The 26,176-nt window shown below is 32.2% G+C and overlaps 1 protein-coding gene across 2 annotated transcripts in view; it reads left to right on the forward strand.

Annotated features, from left to right (window-relative positions):
* The window catches only part of LOC130896934 (alpha-mannosidase 2), an 82,675-nt gene that overhangs the window by 27,252 nt on the left and 29,247 nt on the right, over positions 1 to 26,176 (forward strand). For both annotated transcript variants that reach the window (XM_057805387.1, XM_057805474.1), the window contains exon 4: positions 18,317 to 18,409. In XM_057805387.1, the coding sequence (XP_057661370.1) occupies positions 18,317 to 18,409 (93 nt within the window). The remainder of the gene's footprint in view (positions 1 to 18,316; positions 18,410 to 26,176) is intronic.

Consider the following 26,176-nt stretch of genomic DNA (forward strand, 5'->3'; position numbering starts at 1 on the left):
TTTTTTTCTAATCCCGTATCTTAGACTGCTAAAAAGTTAAAGTATGTTGCTAGAGCTTGTAGAAAGCAAATCTAAAGGAGAGAAATTTTCTCACATTCAAAATGTACATACATTCACAGCTTTCTAAAAAATCTATTGTGTTCCCTCTTCTGTGGCACTGGGGACACTCAGTGTTTTTAGCTGATCTATTAATGCCACTCATTTCAGAAATTTCAAGATGTTGGATCGCTCTAACCTTCATAGATCTTCATCTTCTATATCATACACCGCCAGGTGTAGTGCTCTGCTAGTCTCTTCCATCGTATTTTTACTCACAATTATTTGTTTTTGCAAGTATTATTATATTTATTATTCAATGAGATTGTCGCACATTTCTTCAATGTTTATTATTGTTTTTATTTTGAATTGGACTTCGTTAGTTATTAATATCACTTCACCAGAAAAGAGCGTCATAGGAAACCTAAGTGCCAACAATAAATCTAATAGTTGAGTTTTCATGCACTGGAATATCTTGCTGGACCACTCTATCATATTTCCATAACATATGGTTACTGATCTCATTGTGACATATTTTTATTTCTTGATCATGCAAATTATTTCTAAAAAGTTCGATATTGTAACAAAATTTCTAAATACTGCATTCTTTCGGTATCCAGCATATATTAGGGACAACGAGTCATTTCTGCGCATGTTGATATTTGTCATATGTCAGCTCATTGTGACCTTTGTGGCAAAGACATTTTAAGGGTATTGTGTGTTATTGACTTCTAAATCATTCGAGGTTGCGACCAAAAACATTTGCGATGTGTATCTTTGTCACAGCATGTTAAGAGCAGAAGTTGAAGCAACTCCGTGTCAGAATATCGAGTAACTCTCAAATACTCTCAATCCAACATTGGTGTTTGGATGACCTATAATTTCTCCGAAGAAAACAACAACACCTTACCTAACTGTTTGTTTTTTTGATTGCTGGAGATGAAAAATAATCAACAACGTAAAAGTTTACATTCCAGGAAGGTACTTCTGTGTGTTTGGTGGAGTATATGCGAAATTGTTGATTTTAAAGTACTAAAACCGGAACAAATTTTTAATGCAGATCTTTATTGTGAATAAGTGAATCCAGTGAAACAATCTTTAATAGAAAACTATCCGGCGATTGTCAACAGAAAAGGCGTTATTCAGCAACACGACAATGCGAGACGGACCTTGGAAAAAATTTATTAATTGGGGTAGGAGGTGCTGCCTCACACACCTTATTCCCGCTTATCCGCTATCTAATTGTTTTTATAGGCCCAGCAGTAAAAATTTGCACACTTGATGGGATTGGAAATGTAATTAATAACGAAGGTTATATTATTTTGATATTAACTCTATAGTCAACGTAATCTAAAACACCGTCTATTCGTTCTGATAAATTTTACATCCATCGTAATTTTAACATTGTAGTACCTGAATAAAAATGAAATCAAAATTGTAACTTCCCAATTTTTCATTATTTTCGTAAGAATTAATAACTATCCGAAGTCTTTTTAATGTTGGGGTCCGGACAATGAAATAATTAAGTCGGAAGAAGTTTAAAATTACATCTGACCCAGTCGTTTGGATTCAGAAAATAAATAAGGAGAAAGTCATTTAGACTTCTTCAATCAAGCAGCACCTTCACACTTTTACTTGACAAATTAAACGGTTCTGTTGAACCAAAAAATAATGATTCGTTTATTGGCTCCTACAAAAAATAAGGGAAAGGAAGTAATGTCGATAAAGAATTCTGTTAGTCAGCGATGTCATATTCAAGCACGATTGTTCTTACATGCGTTTGAGTGATTTAACAAGCACTTATTTGAACTAAAGGAGGTCGAATTAAAATTTATAAAAATCATAAAACGCTCCACAACTTCAATCTCTCACAAATACATAAACGTGTATTGATAATCAATTCGATTGAAATTAATTCAAATGAAAAAAAATCTTCATTATAAATCACTCACTCCTTATATAGTCCAGTTACCAATGGTTTTTCGTTAGCAATTCTTTCTGACAACATTGATTATCATGAAATTCGACATGAGAGTAAATACCTCAAGGCTCCAATGAATCAATGTTACGTAAAAATATTCTAAACATACTTTTTTAGTGTTTTACGATTCATTCAATCGCGTTTTTGATTGATTAAAATGCCTGTTTTCAGTCTTTACTCGAATAATAAATGGAAAGCTATGCATTTTGCGAAAAAGATCAATTAATCGAAAGTATATAAGTTAGCGAATAATTTAGATTTTTAAAATTTTTATAGCCGTTAAAGAATAATTTCGAATCGGAGCTGAAAATTTGAGACATTACAAGGTAAAATAACGGAAAAACGGTTAATTTTTGGAAAAGATAATTTTTTAAGAATCTTATCTAATTTATTGATGAAAGTCATTTGAATAAAAATTGACAGATTTATAATGTGAATAAAGTGATTATCTTTCTTTTTCCAAGGAAAAATCAAAACTTGAACAAACAAATTTTATGTCATTATAAAAATTGAACGTTCCCCATTAACAAATAAGCATTAATGTTCCAACAATGTGTTTAAGTTTGACCTTTTTTGAAAATATCGATTTTTTCGACTATGAAATTATGCAATTTGTATGTCTGAGCACGTCTCTTGGTACTTGGTACTTCATTACGTTTTAAAACTTTTTTCCTACGAAGGGAATTTTTTTAGAATTTCCCTCTATGCACCCTAGTCTGCATTATATGAGATCTTTTTGGTCATCATTCAAGCAAAAATCCAAGAAATCCTTTATTTTTTAATCTTCAGGTTTTTTCACATTTTCAAATTGTGAAAAAATGTTTAACTGCTATGACTATTACTTAGAGTGCCCGGGTTAACCAATATCTCGATCACTTGATAGAATAAATTAATTGTTTGTACGAAGAAAAAAGAAAACAATAATTGGCCAGCATTGTGCTTATTGTTGATAGGTTTTTGTAGGGGACTTGAAGACGTGAAGAAAAGAGTTTGTTCAATCTGCGCCTGCTGAAACTGCAGATAAATTAAGAAATGCGGGAAAGAGTAAGGCGTATTTCGCCAAGTTTATTTTTTGGATGATTTGAAGAAAATGGAAACTATTCAGACAAAGTGCGTAGAGTTATAATGACATATTGGAAAATAAGATATTTTGTACGGTAAAATAATTTTTCTGTTGAAAACATTAAACTATCCTCGTATTATAAAATATGAATACATATATGCACTCCTAGAATATGAACTTATTTGGTTAATACTCAATATTCACGCTTTATACGAGGTGTGATGAAAATGTGGTGAATTGATTTTTATATTAGGTCAGCTCACCAGTCTGCTACTATAGCCGCTTGCTGAATCATGTACATATATTGTGAGAAATGGATTCTAAATAATTTCAAAAAGCTCACACAATCTGCCAATGCGCAACTTGGAAGTGATAAGAGCGATTCAAAGGTACCAATGAATTAAGGGCGTGGAAAATGTGCAAAAAGTAGTTGAACTCATTCTTTCTATCTTGTAAGGGTCCGTATATTTTATCAGATGATTTACAAATAAGTCAAGGCTGAGCGCATACTTTGTTTCGAGATTTTTGAGCTATGAACAAAAAATTTGCACGGAATTAGAGGAATTGAAAGATCGGTTCCATGCAGATCCAAATTTGATTGACACTGAAAATTAAATAATGAAAGATAGCTAGAGAATTGTGGGACCAGATTTCGTTCCAACGGTAACAACTACGAACTCCCACGAACGTTTGCAAGATGATTTGCTAACAAAAATGGAACAACAGTTTTTTTTTCAAATTATAATGAGGTGCTGTATCAAAAGTGGCTTCCAAATAACGAGCTCTCAGTCAACCCGGAGTAATTTATGTTTAAAGGAAAATGCTTAAAATTTATACATTTCTTAGGATATCTCGTAATACGAAAAAGATATCGACATGCGGTTTTCGCTATTCTCTTGGCCACTAAAAGTCTTCTCGTCTCTCATCCTCCTTAATCACCAGATTTACTATCATGCAACTTTTGGATCTCCCCAATAATAAAAAAATGCTGAAAAGGGAACGTTTTGACACCATTTTTTATAGGGTAGTTGAAAGCCCTTCCAGAAATGCTTCCACCTAATAAGTGCATTGCTAGCTTAAATCAAATTTTTCCCTTGCCATTTTGTTTCCAATGAAACGATTCAACGTTCTTGATCACACCTCGTTTGTAATGATCCAGAAGCCGAGTTTTTTTTGTTTTTGTTTTGGAATAAATAACATCAGCAACACAAATTTAGTTTTGGGTGTAATACATATGTGTCATTACTGCCAATAAAAATATCCAAGCAGTTTTATATTTTGTTTTATCACCTGTAATCGAGAATTGTTATAAACAGAAGTACAGTAGGTATGTAATTAATTAGTTGACGTGACATTCTTGATATTATTGTGGTCTAATATTAGTCACTTTCGCGTACATACATTTTCGCATTTATCTATACTGCGCATGCTTGAAAATTCTCTAAATTATCAGTGGTGAAGCGCTCGGAGAAGAGAGAGAACGATACACTATTTGTTTCACTTATAGAATCTGTCCATTTGGTTAGTTTTTAACTTTACAGTATTTATACACTAAAACGATTATCTGAATCAAGTTGCATGAAACGATCACAAGATCCAGCAGTGAATATTTCAAGTCCCACTTATTCAAAAAGTCCTGCCTTTAAATTAGGGACAGCTTTAAATCGATAATGGAAACATTGTTAAATTCATAGGATATTGAAAGAGTTTTTGGAAAAACAAATTTCTCAATATGGAAAGGGGTTTCCCACATAGAGGTGAAGTAGTTAAGCAGAGGAAAAGTGTTGGAGAGATTTCTGGTCTTCATCATGAAATCACTTGTTTTTGTCTAGAAAGGAGAAAAAAGTTTCAGTAGTTTATGACTTCAATTGGTAGTTAGAAGTAGCTTTTCTCATTAATACTATTGCTTTGTTAATAGAACATTAAGAAGAATACAAGAAAACAGCAGAATTGTTACCAAAATTTTATTTGTATATAGATGTGGGAAAATTACTATCCCAATTTTTCTAGCGTAGAAATTCTGTTTGAAGAAAATCTTACTGAAGATGTATCTTATTTAACAGTATTGTTCTAGATCACGACATCTCAATGGGGTTTATTGATTTCAAAAAATACCAAGATCCATTTTGCCTAGTTGAAAACCCGTGGATCTTAACAACAATAAATTTATTGATATGCCGGCAAATTAAGTTATTTTTAAAGAAAAATAAAAGGAAAAGTTTCACTAAGACTTTTGGAAAACTATCGATTACAATAAATTTCCAAATTTAATTGAATGTGTCTACATATGGTTGTAGGAGAAATCAACTTTCAGAAATCTGGAATATTCAAAAAACAAACACGGATCTAGGTTCACAACCGAAATTGCTAGAATATTGTTGAGAATTACAGTTAGTTCAGAATTAAAATACTTATTTTTTTCCTTTTATGAGGGTCATATTTCCCCACTTTGAAAACCAGCAATAACCATAGCTGGATGCCATCGTCTTTAGTGCCAAATTTTCCTTGTTCTCATATATTGGTGGTAACTTTCACCATACTAGTAGCTGACAGCTCTCAAATTCTCAGGATAAAGTGATAAATGGGTCTCTGAAGTCCTACTAAAGTTGCGATAACTTTTAAATTGCCAACGATTGCCTTATACTTACCCTTACTTAATCCCCTTAACAATCTCCAAATTTGATAATTTTTTTCGAAATTTGGGCAATTTGCTTAAACCTACCTAGTTCCATCTCCCTGAGGATTATAGGGCCACAAATAATTCCTATAGAAAAACAATCATTCACTGTACTAAATGTAACGATTAACAAGAGTTAATAACAAAATTCATTTTGTAAAAAAATTGTTAATAACTCTTCAAGTCAACATTGTTAGGCCATTGTAAATATTTACGATGTTGCTTATTCACACATTCTTAAAATTGAGTTTGTTTTTCACATTCTCACCTATATATAATCATTTAACTGGAGATCTGAAAGGATCGCCGTCACTACAACGACCATTGTGAATTTGAGTGTAACACTGCGCTTTATATTTGTTTATTCATTATTTATATTAATGAATAAACATGGTCTGGTATAAAATTTTCTATCGTCTATAATTTCAACTAAAAGTGTGCTTTATGATGATTATGATTTTTTGTCAATATTTTCGAACTTGTTTATTTTTAATGAGATGTAAATTTTTAGTGTTGAACTTTAGTGAATTATTTTGATAATTAAAAACGTATCTAGATAATCGTTCTAAAATAATAATAAAAAGAAATAGTTTAATTGTAAGCGAAATTTATTTATTGTAGTTTTTCTTATGATTCAATAGTGACTACGGCGGAAGTTACGTGAATATTATCGTCAAAATGCTCTGTCCCATGGATTGATGTAAAATAGGCGATAAGATTAGGGAAGATCCTAAATCTGTCTCATTGTACCTAGTGATCGTGTAATAAAAGTATTTGAAACATCTAATGAATTAAATACAACAACCAAGCGGATATGGAATAATTTGCTTGACAGGTTACATATGAGAAAGATATCTGTGCCGTAATTGCTTAACTCTAATCACAAGCTTGGTATCGCTAAACATTCAAACGAATTAATGACTTCATCCGACAAAAAGATTTTAGTTTGGGTCACGTGGAGAGTGATGAGCAATGGACTAAAAAATGGACTTTTGAAAAATTTTAACTTCCATAACGCAGGTTCCCGATGAAAGCATAAATAATATTGACATAATAATTGGAACTATTATTAATAGAACAAGGAAAGACAATTTTGAGGAGTCAAAAAATGTTAAAATCCGTTCAGTCAACCCGGAGTAATTTATGTTTAAAGGAAAATGCTTAAAATTTATACATTTCTTAGGATATCTCGTAATACGAAAAAGATATCGACATGCGGTTTTCGCTATTCTGTTGCCAATTTGGTCTACTTTTATATTCCTTAATTAAAACTACATGTTTCCATTTAACATTTTTCAAGGATAGCTAGCTTTATAAAAATAAATAAATAGCGCCCTCTAGCGTATACGTTACAAATTAGGTTGTTTCGAAATTTTAACTCTTAGATTGGTAGAAAGGAGCTCTCTTCAAAAAGACTAAGTTTGCATAGATAGGTTAAGTAGAACTGGGCTTCAGGCGTTTTTTCATAATAAAGTTCCCGCTTCCCCCCACCTCTTATTTGAAGAGATAGACTAAAACTTGTAGAATCAAATATACGCTGAATTTCTTAAAGAATACGATAATCATAGTTTAAATGCTTCTTAATTAGGCAAAATTTGTGAATTATTCATTTTATAATTTTTGGTATTTAATTACGCCCTCTGGCGGTGGACCTACAAATCTGTAAATAATTTCCAGGTTTTTCTCGAGGTCACTTTTGTTGTAATTTTTTTGCTCCCGAAGCTGTTCGATTCCCGAGATATGGCCGAGTGCCATTCTTATTGCGACACCTGGTACAATTCATAAGTAATGTGAAGAAAAGAAACAAACTTCAATATAGAACAATATTACATGCTATAAGAGTCAAAAAAAAATTGCGATAATAAGAATCGAGCTAAATGAAGGTTATTTATAATGAGTATGAATTCAAGCTGTGTGAACATGTTCTTAAACAGCAAACGTATTATATGTTTTTTATCAATCTACAAGCTTCTAACCTATATAATAGAGTTGAGAAGTTGTCTAATCTCTTCCTCATTTAATAGCTTATATTTTTTACAATTTCTTTAAAATCTTTTGAAATTCATTTAAAGAGTTAATCTTATCTAAATAAATCTCTCAGTTGAAGCTTATTTTCATCAAAAACTTGTCACAGAAAAATCCATTAACGTTACTACTCGAAAAAGAATTAAAAAAATGGGTTTGCTGACCAAAGCGAAAACCGTAAGTTGAACATTTCCCTCGGGTCCTTCAGTTTGCGAAATTTAGAGGACTTGAAAAGATATCAAAAGGATTTTATATCTATGAAGAGCGGTTGAACGCGCATGCAAGAGTGGGTTGTCCTGATGAAAATTGAGTCTAATGAGCTTTTGCGGACAAAATCAAATTAAGCGTTAGCAAAATTTTAAATTATAGGTAACTATCTTACGAGGAAAATCAAAAAATGATACGATTGTTTCATATGAACATAAATCAAAAGCGTCTATTTTTTTATTATAAACTATAATTATAATATCCATTTTGATAACGAAAATCAATTACAAGCACGTTTCATTTCTTTTATGGAACAAATATTGAAAAATCAAATGTTGGGTACAAAAATTAATGCTTCTCAAGTCATCTTAATTACCCATGATCGAAATCATTTGACAATTACTGGCCAACTAATTTTGAACATATAATATATAAGTTAATTCATAAAATTTGTTATTTATGAAAATATTGAATACAGGCCATAAATCACAAACCCATACATGTATTATGGAAGTTTTTACACCATATGCTCTAGCTATCCTACCGTAGTATCTATCATAATTTATTCAATGGATTCGGAAGAATTTAGCTACCTCACAGATAGAGGCAGTGAAGTAGCACGCCATGATTAGACAATGAACTGTCAAAATTAAGAAAAGTCTTTAACAGAGCAAGGTCCATCGGAATATGGCAGTTGCACACCACAAAACTCAGTCAAGCAACTATAAAGTTGATCAGCTCACGGATAAATAATTAAGTCTAAGTTGATCATCTAATGTCTGAAAACAATAAAATTCATTAGGCAAAGAAAACAATGTTCTCTTAATCTGGGCGTCAGCAGAAAGAAGTAAAGGAAAAAGTTAATGATCTGCTGGAAAAGAGGGGCTACATTCTCTTCACTAGACTATAAATATTCTGTGTAGTCCATTTCTTTTTTCTTTTGTTACAACATTCTCATTTTGTCGCCGCTTCTACAGAGAGCAAATTCTTATTACGGACTTATTACGACTAGAAACGATCTTAAAAAGGTGGATTCATTTACTAATGCTATCTCGACTTGATAGGGATCAGCAGGTCCTCTAATAGGTGATCTTTCTTTATTTGGATGTTATGATGGTCCAATGCTCAGAACATCTTCAAAGTCCTGATATTCATGCTCGCCTCAGGTTGATGTTCTGTACGGCATTATAGGGATGAAGATAGTCCTGATAAATTGGACTTTGGCGTTATGCTTCGGCTTTAATCGTCTTTCGATGTGGTGTCCCAATCGTCCTCTTACCTTTTTTGCCTTGCCTATGGGGTACTCGACGTGGTACTTGAATATTGCCAATATGATGTCTTCTTCTTGTATGTTCTTGTTCTTTATTCTTGGGTCTTCTATTATGTAAACTGAAACAATAAGCTACATGCATTTTTAAATCCACCTTCGGCTATATGTATCTATATCACCCTACCTGAGAAACGCTCCAGAATGCCAAATTCAAAATTAGTTCTATTTTTCAATAAAATGCACTTGCCTTTATCTCATCATTTGTTTAATATCTTTTGGTTGTTGTAATATGTGAGATTTCTATCATTAAATCCTGAGCAACTACGCGAATCAGATATTCCAATGTAATGTTTTTACACGTCAAATTCGCAGTGCCATTTTTATTTCATTAAATTGTTTCTTACCTTGAAAAATGTTGAAATAGGGATATCATATTCTAATAATAAAACGATATAAAAAGAAAAGAAATTTCGGATGACATAAAAGCATCGCAGAAATTTGACCTTACAAGACGTCAGTCTTTTACGTAGTTAATACTATCTAAAGTTGCAATTTCCGGTTTTGGGTTATAGGATGAGTGAGTTTTCAGAGCACTGACATGAGTCTGAAATCGATTGATCATTGGCGTTACGTTGAGAGTTTGATCGTAAAAATATACAGTCAAAAGTTTTGAACGTAAGTAGGCAATTAATATACAAAGAAGCGACAACTTACTCCGAGATCATTTGGGTTGAATGGGTTTTGATATCGTAACGTTATTTGACAGACATCATCATCATACAACAAAGAGAACGAGCTCAACAACCTTGATAAAAGTCAATATTTTCTTATTCAAATTATAGAGCAATATACACTATACATTGTTGATATAAAATTGGTAAAATTAGCTCAATGCAGTCTTTGCTATTTATCATCCATCTTCTTTGTATAGGTATCGTATTTGGATTGAATAATAGTGGGATGGAATAGGTGTTGGTGTGAAATATCTGGAAATAAAGTTCTTTGAAATGTGAAATCAATATTTAGGTTTATTTTTCACTGTACAACAAGACTTCATAAATGGAAATAATCAGATATAGCAGTCATTTGTGTGACTTTTTGTTTAATTTGATTTTATGCTCACGGTACTTTGGAATTGTTTCTATACCATATCAATAATTTGTCGACATTTAATTAAAGAAAAAAACTCCATTATAGATAACTTAATTGCCATTTTGTTATTGATACGAAACCTGTGATATTATATAACGGTATTAGCTTTTTGTTAGACCAGTTGTAGGTCACAAATTAGAGTCAACCTTGAAATAAGAAATAATCAGCTGAAAACTCGTGTAGATCTTAATATTGTTATTTTAAATTATCCTAAAAGTCTAATGGAACTTCGTGTCCGCGTCTTTCACGATCATAGTCACAAAAATCGATTTTGGCAAATATCTTGTTTTCATAGCTACTTGCATTTAGTATAAATATTATGAAGAATGCCTATACGCAAACACGCGCGATCTCTCTCGCACAATGTGACGTCACGCTGGAATCAAAATGTATACTAATATAGTATAATGTATACCTGTTATAAAGTTTCATTTTGATTCCTAAAGTGATATTATAAATATTTAAAATATGATTAACAAACTAATGAAATTATTCAATTTAATACTATTGTTTCTGATATATTATATTTTATTTATTCCTTTGAGCGAATCATATAGATAAATAAACAGTGTTTCAAATCTAGACACTTTGCATTATATGGAACCACCCTCTTCGAAATTAATGGAACAAACACGTGCCAAATAACACATGAATAAGGGTTATCTTATCTAAATATTTCAAACTAGACTGAAACCGTTTTTGTTTATAATTCTCCAAGTCAATCGTTAGCAACTTTCTGATTAAACGTGACGTGATGTTCGTAGTTCAGGTTGTAGGTGAAGGATGTAATGCTCTTTGGATTGTCGCTAGAGTAATGGACAATCTTATCTCAATTGTTTCTAGTTACCAGAAAAGACTGACGAAGAAGAAGAAAACTAATGATTATGTTCGTCTTGTAGATTCACAAAAACTTGTATACCCCGCAGAAGCGACAGACCTGATTTCTTTTTACCGACACTACCACGGTAGATACTAATGCAAGCTGTTCAAATTACATGTCTTTCTGGAACACAACTACCTACAGATGATTAAGATGAACATCCCAGGCATCTGTATCTGCAGACACCATTCGTATTACTCGAAAGGAAAAGGGTTTACTCTTTTGTGCTAGAATTTTAAATTTTACGCTCATTTGACAGCCGGTAATCGTTGGAACCAAATCTGAAGAATACAACGGATCCTTTTGAGCTGATTCGAAATCTGCCTAAGTATTGTGGCTGTTGCAATGGAGGATCTGTGACAGAGCTCGTTATCCTGATTCAATAAAACAATGCGCGACTTCCTCCGATGTTTTTCTTAGAGCCTAACGTAATTTGTGGACCAAACTGGCATACAAAGTACCTGTAAATGTGGTTCCCCGTTGCAGATTTTGTGGAGGTGGTGAACCTCGATGTTTCCACGCCTTACTCTGTATTTGGGTCTCTACTTCATACTGATGAATCTATCCATCGATTTGACATACTAGTAGAATATGGATCCTACACACATATCTATACTTCAAAGTTAATGGTGTTCCTATTTTTTTAAGGCAGTAACAATGAATTATACTTTTAATATAATTACTTTATTTATACAATATTATGTATGATTTGTTTACAATTTATTATCTGGTTATAACAACCTACAAGTTAGCAAAATTTCTAAGAATTGCTGTTATATGGAAGCGTTGATAGTTTCTACTCTGCGCTTGATGCCTTGTTGATCGAGCAGGAGTCGATGGTGGTCTCTTAAATCGTGTTTCTTTAATCGATGTAATTTTCATGACTGCATCCTGCTAAATACATCGGAATTTCGTGGCCTATGTAAGCTCGGAATTCTGCCATCAATATTACGTTACTTGGATCTTAAATAGGAATTTTGAAACTTCTCAAACAATGTTACCTCTTAATCGAATCGCCGATGTTATTATTAAATCAATGTTTGAGTTGAGTCGATATATTAGGTTCAGATTTACTGTAATATATCTAAACTCATGACACCACCTTTTTGCTATATCACATGATACTGCAGATTTTCCTAATGTCTCCATAATATTTGTGAATTTACATTGGGGTGAACTCTCGTCAAGTGTATCATCGCGTGTTGCTCAACATGATCCATTTTGATACTGTCACTGAGATGTGCTTCTTTCGAATTCGGCCTCCTATTGTAGGGTCGCTTCAACAGATTCAGATTTGTCGGTTTCTAGTGTGAATCTAGACATCATAGGTCAGGAGCGGAGCAAAAGAATCAGCCCTAAAATATACTTCAATTTTTCAGTCATCAATGTTTAAACTACATAGTATATTTTAATTATGAAAAATATTTAATGTTAATGTAATAATTTATGAAAAGTGGAATGTATTTATAACCATATCTTTTTCAAGGTTTATAGACTGTACTGCATAACGAGACTAACGGTTAACCTTGCAACATGCACTTGACGTTCTCAAAAATTGTTCCATGTTGCCATTTTTCCACATAAAAGCTATCAAGAATTTTATTTTCCAAATCTTTGTAATAAATACAAATAACATTTAAATCATAGGAAACGAAATATTTTCTAAAACAAATGTTTTGTAATTGTTCACTTTGAATATAAGACGCGGGCACTATATTCTATAATATTTTTGAAACAACTTTTTGAGTGCCAAAATTAATGTTGGGTTGGCGGGTTGTGGGTTTATTACCTCTCATTCCGGTGAAGCCGCTTATATGACTGGACTATATTATAGATATGCACCCACTGTAAATTGTAAATTTATTATTAATGTAAGTAGACTAAGTCAGCTACCTGACTACTATAAATTGATATCTATTAATATTACTTAGAAGAGTATATCGATTAACAGTAGGGTTAAGAGAAGATCCATATTTTCTATGGTTAATCTGGCAAGGAACAAATTTTAAAATAAGATAAATTTTGTTTAGAGTTTCATCCGCTTTATTTCAATTAATACGGTATATACGCAATGGATAAATTTTCCATTATTCCAGCACTGGCTGTTAACACTTGATGTGAGTAAAATATGATATGCCGTGATACACAGAGGCGTTTACTACCATTCCAGTATTACCAGGAATTGACAAATAAAATACTCTTCATGGGTCTCAATAAAGTTTTTGTCCATAACGCAAATATTTTCATCATTATTTTTACGTAATTCTCACTGCTAAGTCAATAACTGGAAATAACTTGTTCATGCAAATAATAGCTTGCAAACCAATGATACTTGAATTCGAGACACTGTTGCAAAATTTGTCCTGACAAGTTGTGTAATAATTTGTGGAGAAATTATGATGAAGTCACAAGCCAGACCATTTTTTGAAAATGTGGAAGAAGCTTATTTCAAGTATTTTAGTGTTATAATCGGAGATCAAGCCAAATATTGGCCTCCCCATGTGTGCTATGTAAACTGTAACGTGTCATTAATTCAGTCGATGAAAGGGAAGAAAAGAAGTATATATTTTGCAGTTTCAATGGTATTGCGAGAAACCGCCAACCATTTCGATTATTCATATTTTTGTTTAGGGTTATTTTGAAAAATAAAAACGTAAGGTCGAATATTTACACTTACCAATAACAACGATGAAAAACATCAATGTCATTCAGTGACAATGAAAGAAACTATGCGCCTCCTTTTAGATAATAGTATTTTATACACGAGTGTGTAATGGAGTTTGATTTGTGGTGATTTATGCTAGCGTTCGTAGCAGTAAACTTCACCTCGTTTATAATAACTCATTATACGCGAGTAGAATACTATACTCTCTCCACGACTATTGCTGTTTTCTTTGTTTTGTGGGACAGTCTTGTCGTGAATGAACAGACTATGTAAGGATCTCAAAATGTTAATTAGGAGGAGGGTATTTCTATTGAGCTGGACCATATTAATTTCATAAAAAAGCTTACGGCGCAAGAGCCTCGAATGTCATAGAAAATTCATTTTCTTTATTTTTATTTATAATTTTTCCTGAGAATTCGGAACCCTGATGGAACCTTTCATCTTGTTGCCAATGCCGCATAGGATTAAAGGTTAAATGGAAATTCGGTTTGTGAAAACCACGCCTAAAAGGATAAAATAAATATGTCTCAGATAGTCTATCGATATAAATAAACTTAATGTTACTACCCCACTACTGCCTTATCTCTATACTTTTGTATCACATCTTCGTTATGGCCTCTGAACTTAAAGTCTGAACCAAAATCCAACGCATAGTCTTTAAATATCCTAGTACCCAGAGGGAAAGAAAGCTACCACAAAGTTACCACCTGACATTTTGAGAAGAATATCCTTTTTTTTGACCTGATCATTACTATAAACAGACAGAAATTTCTCTCTCCTCAACCCTATTCCAAACGTATAAACCATCCATCTGACTCACATCGAATATCGAGTTAACGTTCACAGCATTCTATTAAATCATCTTATGAGGATTTTGTCTTGCGAAAAGTTATTTCTCAAGTACTATTAAGTCCTAAGACTTGCCTTCCATTCCAAGCCGTTAAAACAACTTTCAATTGAAATACGTAATTCCTACTATCGAATCGCATAATACGTCGAAGCCTAACATGTCATTTTCTGGTTATTTTGGTGAGTGGAATAAATAATTTTATGGCCATTGGCCCATTTAAATATCTTTTTTGACATAGTTGAATATGCCACTTGCTTGCGGCTAATAATATCCCCATGAATGATGATATTTTGAAAAATTGACAGTAAAATACGTAAATAATATTTTAAATGTTTTAAAAAAGATAGAAACAAAATTCAAATTCTACTTCAAAGTAATAGCTAAAGATGTGAATAGATACTTCTCATACCATATCACGTAATGAATTCATTTTTCCATACGCAATAAGCTATTTTAAATATGTTATAATAAGGAACAAATTATTATAGTAATGCATCGGTTTGTTACGGTTCTCTGCACAAAAGTAATTCCCTATTGTGTCAGTTTATATATAAAGCAAGGAGAATCAGTACAAGGTAGTTACGGGGCTTCCTTAGACTGCGACCTTATTTTGATCTTCGTGACTCTCTTTTATATAATATGAAATTACGAGCGAATTCAATCGAGTATGAATTTAAGTACAACGCACGTTTACACGTACATATAAAAGAGGAGTCATTAAATGTATGATGTTCTAGAAAGATAGCCTCTAGATTTAATTAATTTTTCAATAAAATCCGTAAGCATCACTTGCGTAGTTAATGATGTTGAAATATTCGAGGTTTGATTAAACAGTGAATGAATTTTGATTAATGCAATGTATAAGATGTTAAACATTAATTTTATTATTATTTTGAACAAAAGTGCTAGAGAAGCTCACAAAATGTTGAAATATAATGATAATGAAGACTGCTATCAAGTTTTATGACATAGTTGTGAGTAAATGCGTCAGTTAAGGACAAGGAACGATAGAGATGTCTTCCGAACACATCAACAGAAGGATATTTGAGAAAAATTGTTTGTTCAAATAGGCGATTGCCTATACAAGAGCTTGGTAAAGAAATCGGAAGAGTTTGTGCAAGTCATTTCACAAGTCGATATCCAAATTTGACGAGTGTGGGCCAAATTTGTTTCAAACTTTTGACTGATGAACAAAATCGTGTTTCAAATTGCATGGAAGACATATAAATCCGCAGATCCTGATTTCATCCCCAACCTTGAATGAAAGGATGAAAGTTTAGTATATGGGAATGCACAATGGAAAGTCTACTCTAAAAAGGCCCGACAATCAAAGTTGAACATCCAGGTCAAGGTTACTGTTTGTTTTTAATGGTTGGTACATCGTGTAAGTTTGTTCCAAGTAAACTTTAATATGAGGAGGCACTAGGACGTTTGTAAAACGATATGCGAAGAAAATATCTAAAAAATCGATCAAAGGCTTTTTTCTCAATTTGAGTTATTGACCACTTAAAATCTTTTTGTCTGTCTTCATAAACCTTATTCATTAAATTTTTGTGGCTTCTCACGAAAAGTGACAATGCTAACGTTGAGAATACCGCAACTAATCAGATGAAAAAAGTGCTTCCCGTCACCATTTCACCGAGAGTTGCTGGCTGATTATTTTTATTTATCAATTCATTTCGCGCCTCACTGATTTCTGTCTATCTTCTCTTCGTCGTAAACTTCCACTATCTGTGAACATTAGATGCGGATACAATCTTTGATTACAAATATCGCATCACGCTTCGAATTTACACACGAGACCAATTTTCTAAATATCTTAGTCGTCCTAAACCCTCTGGATAATTCTACTATCTACCGGCATACCACCTTTATGACAAGTAGCTCCCCCACACCGGAGAAAACACCAGATGTAGTACCTTGTTTGTTATCATTTCTTATAAAATTAAAAGAAATATTTTCAATAGAATTGGTGTGAATTGCTTAGATTTCTTTTCTAAATAAATTTTTTACCTCATAATATAATTCAGATTATAATTTATTGGATACAAATGATTTGCTTTGGCGGAAATATAAGTATGTGAGACCCAATAAAAACAAGCCCATAACCATAAAATGTATAAATGGCTACAGCTATTACAGAAAAGTACTAAATTATGGGTCAAAGATTTTTTTAGACAATAATAAATAATAATTTAAAAACTAAAAAATACGCTTTACTAACAAACCAAACCAAAACCTAGAGAATAGTTTTTTTTAAAGTAATAAGGGTAGAGTGATTAATAGAACATATCATTTTAATGTTAAGTAGAGTGGCGTATTGAAAACATTATTTCCAAATTTTCAGTTTGGTTTGCTATTGAAATGAGTTCAATTTTTTCAAAATATTATAGTCTAGGAATCACAATACTCTCTAATTACCTTGAAAATACCAATAAATAGTGTGCAAACTTCATTTTGTTCTATTGGACATACGAGTTAAGTTGATAATCTAAATGTACTTCACTCTTGAAATTTTATGCATTGATCACATACACGTCAAATCACATAATCATGCTTTATTAGAAAATTTACTACCCTTAATTATATAAAGTACTATAACTGATCATTACCCAAATTACCACAATAAACCAAAATTAGTTTCAAGTTTTTCTATTCGTATATCCTGTAGGATAAGCTTGTTCTGAAGTAGAGAACCAAGATACACTAACGTTTAATTAACTAAAACAAATTTCCAGTGGCCTCCATCAAAAAGTTAATAGAAATGTTAATAGAAACAAACCTCAAAATTCTTTTTAAACTTTTAACTGTAAATTATAAAAAAAACATTATTTATGCCTCTCACATATAAGAACAATTGACACTGTTAGTATCAATGACATTAATATAAAGCCACTAGTGATATTAAATACTTGGGAGTCTACCTTGATCTTTATCTAAGATGGAATCCATCACATCGAGACTGTAACAAACCCAATTATAATAATGATATTCAGGTTTAAATATCTCAAAAGAATTGAAACGATCATACTACGCTCTCGTATGAAGTCAAATATTGTATGGAGTTTTGGCTTAGGGAGGGAGTATACGAGTGTCATTTAAAGAAACTTAACGTGAAATCAAGCAATGCGCCTGTCTGAGCACAAAAAGTCGATAATTCTGATGAATCTGATCAGGATCACGGCAGGAATTTATGAAATCATCATATTGTAATCGGTTCTCAATAAGTGTGCTAAATTTCAACTAAATCCGACGTATTGAAGTGCTCGAAAATCGAGTTCCACGATTCCGTTACATCCCTACATACCAAGCTAATATAAGCGTGTAAAATAAAATAAAATCAAGCGAACTATATATAAGTCAATGAAATTGATATTCAATTAACGTCTCGTAAATTGGATGTGCTCTACATACTCTTCGTAGGAAATACAATCAATTTCAGAATTTCAATTATATCGAATTATCACAAATACGTGCACTACCTAGTTTTGATAAGATTATTTGTTCTAGCCATCATGGATGAAGAATAAAGAATATTGGGATAAAACATTTGAAGATCGGTATGAACGCCAAAAAATGGACCCCGAACGACCACCTCTAAAGGTAAGTGTTATATAATTACAATGAAATTCAAAAATCCTCCTCTGGTATATTTGGGACGGATATACATAAACTAGTGAAAATTTGAAGTTGTAAACTGGTCAACTAGTTATACCAATATTGTTTGTGTTCATGTAGTTTTGATGAGTTAAATCAGTAGTCAAATTTAGATATACAATCAATAACAGTTCACGAGGACAGTATATGATGTACACGTAGTGCGGTTCATAGAGAGAAAAGTCATCATTAAAAAAACTGTGTTTATATTTCAATATATTCTCCTGTTATTTCCACACATTTTTCAGAATGTCTGACCAAAGTCTCTATCCTACAGTTATAATATGATGCATCTTTAGAATCAAAATGTACACCGCTTGCTAAATTTCATCGTCGTTGTTAAATCGTTCACCCATTATCTCGCCCTTCAGTTTTGCGAACAAAAAATAGTCGATCAGGATTATATGATGGGTCTTCAATCTCTGTGAAGCTACATTCGTGTACAGTAGCCTTGGAAAGCGAAGCCGTGTGAGCTGGAGAATTGTCATGATAGAAGCACACACATCGGCCAATTTTAGTCGTGCCTTTTTTCGATAATTTCTTAACGCTGTCTTAGTGAATCCGAGTAATATGACATCGACAACGCTTAGATTATACCTTAGTTGAACTTAAGCAAGCAACCCCATAGGAGTGCTGTGTGATACACGAGGTTGAATAGAGAGAGAATCATAAATAGAAAGAAACCAATTGCTGGACAAAAACTTATGAACTGTTTCATTCTCTCACTACATAAATTCTTATAGTTCTATGTCACCTAAATAATCATAATTTTTGTTATAATTATAATGATCTACAGCTGTGGGTTGGGATATTTTGTGTCGGCAATTTCACTTTTTTTTATTTGAAGTTATATTTTTTGGATGGTTCTATTTTTTAGATTATTTTTGGTGGTATTAGCTAGTTGGGCAGGCTCACCCCTAAACGTATTAGAGAGAGCTAACACCAGCTTTGTTTTAATTCATGAATGCCAAACATTAGTTTTTATTATTAGTTTCAATTATTCTTATACTCTATTTGGAAAGAGCGTAGAGTAATAAATGCTCTTCATAAATGCAAAACCCTGAAATTTTTAGTATGGTACTTTACGTCCAAAATTTGAAATATTTAAATATGCCAATGATAAATAAGTAACTGGACAGAGATCTATTTTCCCCATAATTGACCGTACTAAAATGTAAGCGGTTATCTAGATAATCCGAATGGCCATCCTTTTCATTCCAAAATTGAAGGATATCTTTATTTCTCTCTCTATTTTAATACTTTCACACCAACCTCTGAATCCGAACCATCATAGCCGTTGCAATGGGTTTTTCGTAATTAATAAAATATTATTATTGCTTTTCAATATATACATTTATTTTTATTCAATTATTCACAAATACACAGTAAATCTGTAAGTGTGCCCCTCGTTAACCCAATTCTCGTCCAAATAAAAAATAGTTTTTCCTTCCTCTCGGAGTTTTTTAATCGTCTCTAAATAAGACCTTCTCCAACACACGATTTCTCCGGAATCTTTTAAATATTAATTTTTACGTTATTTTATGGATGTTTTAAATTAATGATACTCAAAATGTGAGGCTTTGGAATAATGTAAATCCTTACATATCGCTAAAAACATACATAAGAATTTACAAACTTGAATGATTGCACTGGAATCCTTGAAAAATGCAACTTTGGGTCTATTTTTAATACGTTTTTATTAGCTCGGTATCATGAAAAAATAATTTCATAAATTGTCCGATTATCCTCATCAGATAATTCAGAATTAACTATTGTTCGCAATCTCATAACAAAATAAGTTGCTGCACGTGTCGTGTCAGCGTTTAACAGAAGATTGATGCGTGTATAGTACTATATATTTGCGCTATAGTCGTATGCACACACACTGGCCGATAAAGTCTGTAGTCACAACACAAAACTAAATAAATAATAATTTGAAAAACAGGCTTTTGTAGCTAACTGAACTCGAAAATTTGAAAAATTGGAAAAATAGGGTAATTAAGAAAAAATTTCTATCTCGAAAACTTAAATCATGCTTCAGTTATACCGACTGACGTGTGATTCTGATTCGAAACAAGCGATAGTTGAAATAGTTGACCATTGTTATGCGCTTGTCGCTATGTTTCATCGCTCACAAAACGGAATGAAGCATTAATAGTTCAATTTGGTAATCTCCATACCGTATATAGAATAGCTTTATTAAAAAATTATTCATTTAAGAATGTTACAAATTCTAACATACCAATTACTTAATAAATAGTTTTAAAAAACTAAAAAACACGCTTTTGAAGTACATCAATCTAAATTAGTTAAAAATAATACTAGTATTTTTCATTCACTATTATTTTAAGCTTGTTTTCAAATTTATTTTCAACTTTTTAGTTTGATGTGCTTTAAAAGCCTGTTTTTTAATTTTTTAAACTTTATTCATTTTTCACTTTTTAGTTTCATATGCTATGAAAGCGTATATATATATATATATATATATATATATATATATATATATATATATATTCCACTTTTCAGTTCTAATTATTGTTAAAAATTGAATATTTCTTCAAGCTCTAGTCATTAGTATTGTAAATCTCCAACAGAGGGTGCAAGGATGTAAAATTCTTCTTGAAAAATATAAAATTTGATGTGTTAAATTCTTAAGTATATTAATGCAGGTAGTCTAGTAAATCTCCAACAGAGGGCATACAGTTGTGAAATTTATGTCGATGTACAGAGAAAATTTGTAGTGATAATATCTAAAAAAAATTTGCCGAAGAAACAAACGTGAACGGGAGTGCAGAACCGCGTCTTTTTCCACTCGGCTAGCGAACGCAATTAAAGTGGTGGGATATACTAACAATAATAAGTCACTTGCTCTCAGTCCAAAGGAGAGTTACAAACAAACTCACATACAGGTGAAGCTAATAAAAGCGTGTTAAAAACGGTATAGTGTATGAAAATATATATAACATAAAATATAATTGGTCGCAGTTTTGCATAACGATGATAAAAGCATTAGTTATTTCAACCAAAAGGCTCTTATAGGGAAAATTACCTTCTAAAACTCTACTTCTAATAGTACAGATATGAAAATAATTCAAATTCGGTTATGACGCGACTTGAAACTATACTGGATCTGCATTCTGAAATATGACTTAGATCCTAATCTCGTAATCTCCCCAGATCGCTTTTCCGGAGTAGCAACGACTCAGGTACACATTACATTAACGTTGAGAAATTGTTTTTTTTTAATATTTTCACTGAGAAATTGACTAAAAAAGTTAAATACAGATATTTTGACCTCTAATATTAGCTCCCACCATGCGCAAGGTTCGAGCAATAATCCAGTTTCTCGACGCAAGTTACCATCCGTGGATATTCATCTGCAATTGATTGAGGTCTAAGGTGAAAAGTCCGTTCTGCAAATTATGCAAGGCATTTGCTTAATGTCGCATGGAAGAAGAAGATGTCCGCCGGCTTCGGATGTAGTTGTCCAGAAAACCAACAGTGAACTGTTTAAAGACCAGGGGATCACTATCTGTGAACTGGTTAAATGCATTCTTGAAGCTTGCCATATCACACTTGAAAGAATTTCAACAGAAACGTCAGGTTGTCGCAAGGTAAGTGCCCGTTGGGTCCCCCGTATGCTGACTGACGGATACGAGGAGCAACACTCCCGAAACAATACAACAATCTCGTTAGTGGCGTCAATCTGGTTATCGGCACCAAAGAAATTCAAACAAACACAGTCGGCAAGAAAGCTTATGGCAGCTGTGAAATGGGGTACTCCTCATGAATTTCATGCAACCTGGAATAACAAATTTGTGAAACATTGACCAAACTTCGGCAAACAATCACCGGAGAGGACGACTGACGGAAGGAGTTGTGCTTCTTCACAAGTTTCTAATCACTTTAAATACATAATCTTTTGAAGTAATTGGGGTGGACATTGTGCACCATTCCCCATATACTTAGACCCCCAGCGATTATCACCTTTTTTCAAAGCTAAAATAACAGTAGGGAAAAATTGAAACTATGTTGAAAATAGACAACAGTGTAAGCTTTTTAACAATTTCTCGACATATAAAGTTAGTTCTCTTGAACCATTTTGTAATGAATTTACTTAAAGGTGGTCCATGTTTAAGTCTCTCTGCTAACAAGTTTCCATACCCTTTAGAAGTTAAAATAAAAGCGGGTGTCTTTATCAAACTTGACATGTTCCACATTGGTTTAAAATGGAGAAAAATATGGGTAATATGAAAAGAAGTCTTTACAAAGTTCATGGGAGATGGAAATTGTCAGAATATGTTATTATTGTAACTAACATAATGAAAAATAGAAAACATTTATCATGTTTAATGAGCTAGAATCTTCAATTTTGAATAATTGATTACTTATTAATTACCTTGATTACTTATCAGACAATTTAGGAAATGTTGGTGCAAGGTGAAAATAAAAACAATGGAAAATGCTACCCGGGCCGATGGAACACGGGAATGCAAATTGGGGGGAAATAGTCTACTGTTTACTACTTTAGAAGAAGCTTCAAAGCAAAAAACGTGTAAACCTATCCCAGTTGAAAGTGAAACCTGTATGATATACTTTTTAAGCTAAGACCAGATTTGTATTCAGATGATGCACATTAATAAAAGTTTTCAATGATAGTTTTTTTGTTGGCCTGTGTAATGTATACATTGGTTGACGGTACTAAATCCTTGCAATGCTAGTTAAATTATTTTTCGTACTTAAAGTGTCATTCGCTATAAAGATAATCCAACCGACCTTACCTAACCTAAAAATTGCAATTTCACTTATAACGACCTAACCTATAAAATTTATTGTCATTTATATTCAACGTCATTCAGAATCTAACCAATAAAAAATTAATAAAAATTTATATAGTAATCTTAATCAATATTTCAATTAATCAATATTTCTATCAACGTCACTTTGAATATTGAATTTTGAACCTATGAATTTAAAAATTTTGTCAAGAATTAACACCACCGAAAATCTTAATTAATGATTTTTTTTGTGACATAGGATGACACGAATTGAAGTTTAAATATCTTGAGGACCAAGTTGGTTTCGTATACCATTATGTTCTTATGCTATTTTATTTTAATGTAATGTGACATCAAGGAAATTGATTCTACTATTTTGCTTGACCTTGATTGTGAATTGAAGTTTTCTAAGATAAGAATTGAATTTTGTATTTATGTTTTCAATTTGCTTCTTTGGTACGGCAGTGGTTAGGTCATCATCTAAATATCGGAAAAAGAATGGAATATTTATATCAAGCTTGTTTAGGACAGTTTCCTCAAGATCTTCCATTACCAATTGTGCTATAACACTTGAAATGGAAGCTCCCATAGCACAACCATCAATTTTTTTTGTATATTTCATTTTCATATTTAAAATATGTTGTTGTAAGTGTGAGTTCTACAGCTTTTATAAATTCATTTTGAGGTATTTCTGTATATTCTTTAATTTTGTTCAAATTTTTTTATTAATATGTTTTTTACAATGGTAATAGGACTATTTGTATATAAATAAACCACATCTAACGAAATAAATACATATTCATTAGGAATTTTGATACTTTTAATGTTTTCTTTGAAATCTCATGTGTTTTTGATATAGTATTTGATTTGATATAAAATTTTTTCAAAATATTTTTCAAATAATTAGATAATGTGGTGAGAGGAGTTTGAATACTTCAAAGAGTCGGTCGAAGTGGAATGTTAGGTTTGTGCAGTTTTGATAAACTATATATTTTAGTGGGTAAGGCATTGTGAATTTTAGCGAAATGGAAATGGAAAAAAGAGAATTTTTAGAAATGCTTCACATTCATAAAAACGAAAAAGCTATAAATGATAAAAAATACCTAAATAATTTAAATAAAATTTTGTAAATTCTAATAAAACTACAAATAATTTAATATTTGAGATGTAAGAACCACGTCGAAAATACTCGACTCTCCCACTTTGGAGCCATTATCAAGAAAAGGGTGGGGGTAGAGATAGGGTGGTTATTCGTTCATTGGTAAGAAGTGATACGATTCCGTGGTCTCAATCTGCCTACTCCACGCAACGAATCACCCATTTTTTTCGGTTGATTCCAAATTCAGTATTTTGAAAATGTATTCTGCCGTTCTTCAAAAGAGAAAATAACTACTTTCCTGGCTAATGCCTCTGAAAAGTGTGATTTCAATTTTAAAACAGAAGAGACCCAAAATCAAGAAAATTTAGATGCATTAATTCATATATATATATATACCAAATTTTAGAATTCCATTATAACCGACTTCACGCTATATATCGTTCGTGACATTATTTCCTTTATTCATTATTTATTAAAAATGATTGGAATTATTGCTATTTGTGAGAACAGGAAATTGACAATTAATTTCTGGTTGTATTATAACGTTGAAACTAATTATTTCTAAAAACACCAAATAATTATCAGGCTATCAAGTAGATAGTCGTTATTAGGTTCACTTATATTGAAGTCCATTTAAAGAGATGGGGGAAAGTGAGTCCGGTTTATCGAGTAGAACACTCAGCGTGATTGTTACAGAATTCGTTGATAAATCCGTTTTTACTGTAATAACAGTAATCTAGCCAACTAGATAAAATTATAGTCTATTTCAGAAATGTATATAGCAATAAAATGGGAAATTCCGTCCAGTTCGGCTCAATTTTGGGGTCGGCCATAGGTGTAAGTCTTGAAATATTGTGTAGAAAAGTCCAGACAGACCAGTAAAAGTCCTTGATGAAGACACCAAAAGTGTAATTCAAAGAAAAATTCACTCTTTTATTTTAAAAAATAAAAACCCAACCTAGATAAGATTTTAATGGAGTTTGGCCAGGATGACAGTATTCCGTGGATAAAAACTTTTATGGACCACTTTGAGAAATATAGATTTTGCCTGGGAAAAGCATAACCGCAAAGCTCTTTCATTGGAAAGCGATGAAATTGTTTGCTGGCAACGAAAATAATTAAGAAGTATAAAGTAGTACAGAACAGACCAGAAGAAAATTTTTTTATTTTATGAGACGTGGATTAATGAAGGTTATACAGTACCAAAAATGTGGCAAGATAAAAATATAACCAGTGCTCGCCAAGGCCTGTCAACGGGTATTAAGGTGCCTTCAGGTAAATGGAAAATACTAATAATCGTTTATATTGGAAGCGAAGAGGGATTTTTGAAAGAAGGTTTACTAACCTTTTATTCGTGCCATACGGGAGATTTCCACGAGGACATGGATTAGGATGTTTTTGAAGACTATTTTGGTGAAATGATAAAATATTCAGTAGTAGTTATGGATTACGCAAGTTATCATTCTCGACGCATAGAGAAGGCTCCAACTTCATCTTGGAGAAAACAAGAAATTATTGACTGGTTAACCACCAAAAGTATTGAATTTGAAGATAATTTGATAAAAAAAGAACTATTAGCTATAGCAAATTTACACAAACAACGTTTTATGAAATACGCCGTAGCAGAAAAACAGAGTGTAACAGTGCTGCGCACATCGCCATATCGTTGCGAACTAAATCCTATAGAACTTATATGGGCGCAAGTGAAAGGATAAGGCCATGAAGGAGGTGAACTGGCAAAAAGCAGTCCAGCATGTCATTAAAGAAGAGGAGAAAATGTGGGATCTGAACTATTACCTACTATCGTTTTATGAAATACGCCGTGGAAGATATAGC

This window comes from Diorhabda carinulata, chromosome 1 (genome assembly GCF_026250575.1).
Source record: "Diorhabda carinulata isolate Delta chromosome 1, icDioCari1.1, whole genome shotgun sequence".
NCBI lineage: Eukaryota > Metazoa > Arthropoda > Insecta > Coleoptera > Chrysomelidae > Diorhabda > Diorhabda carinulata.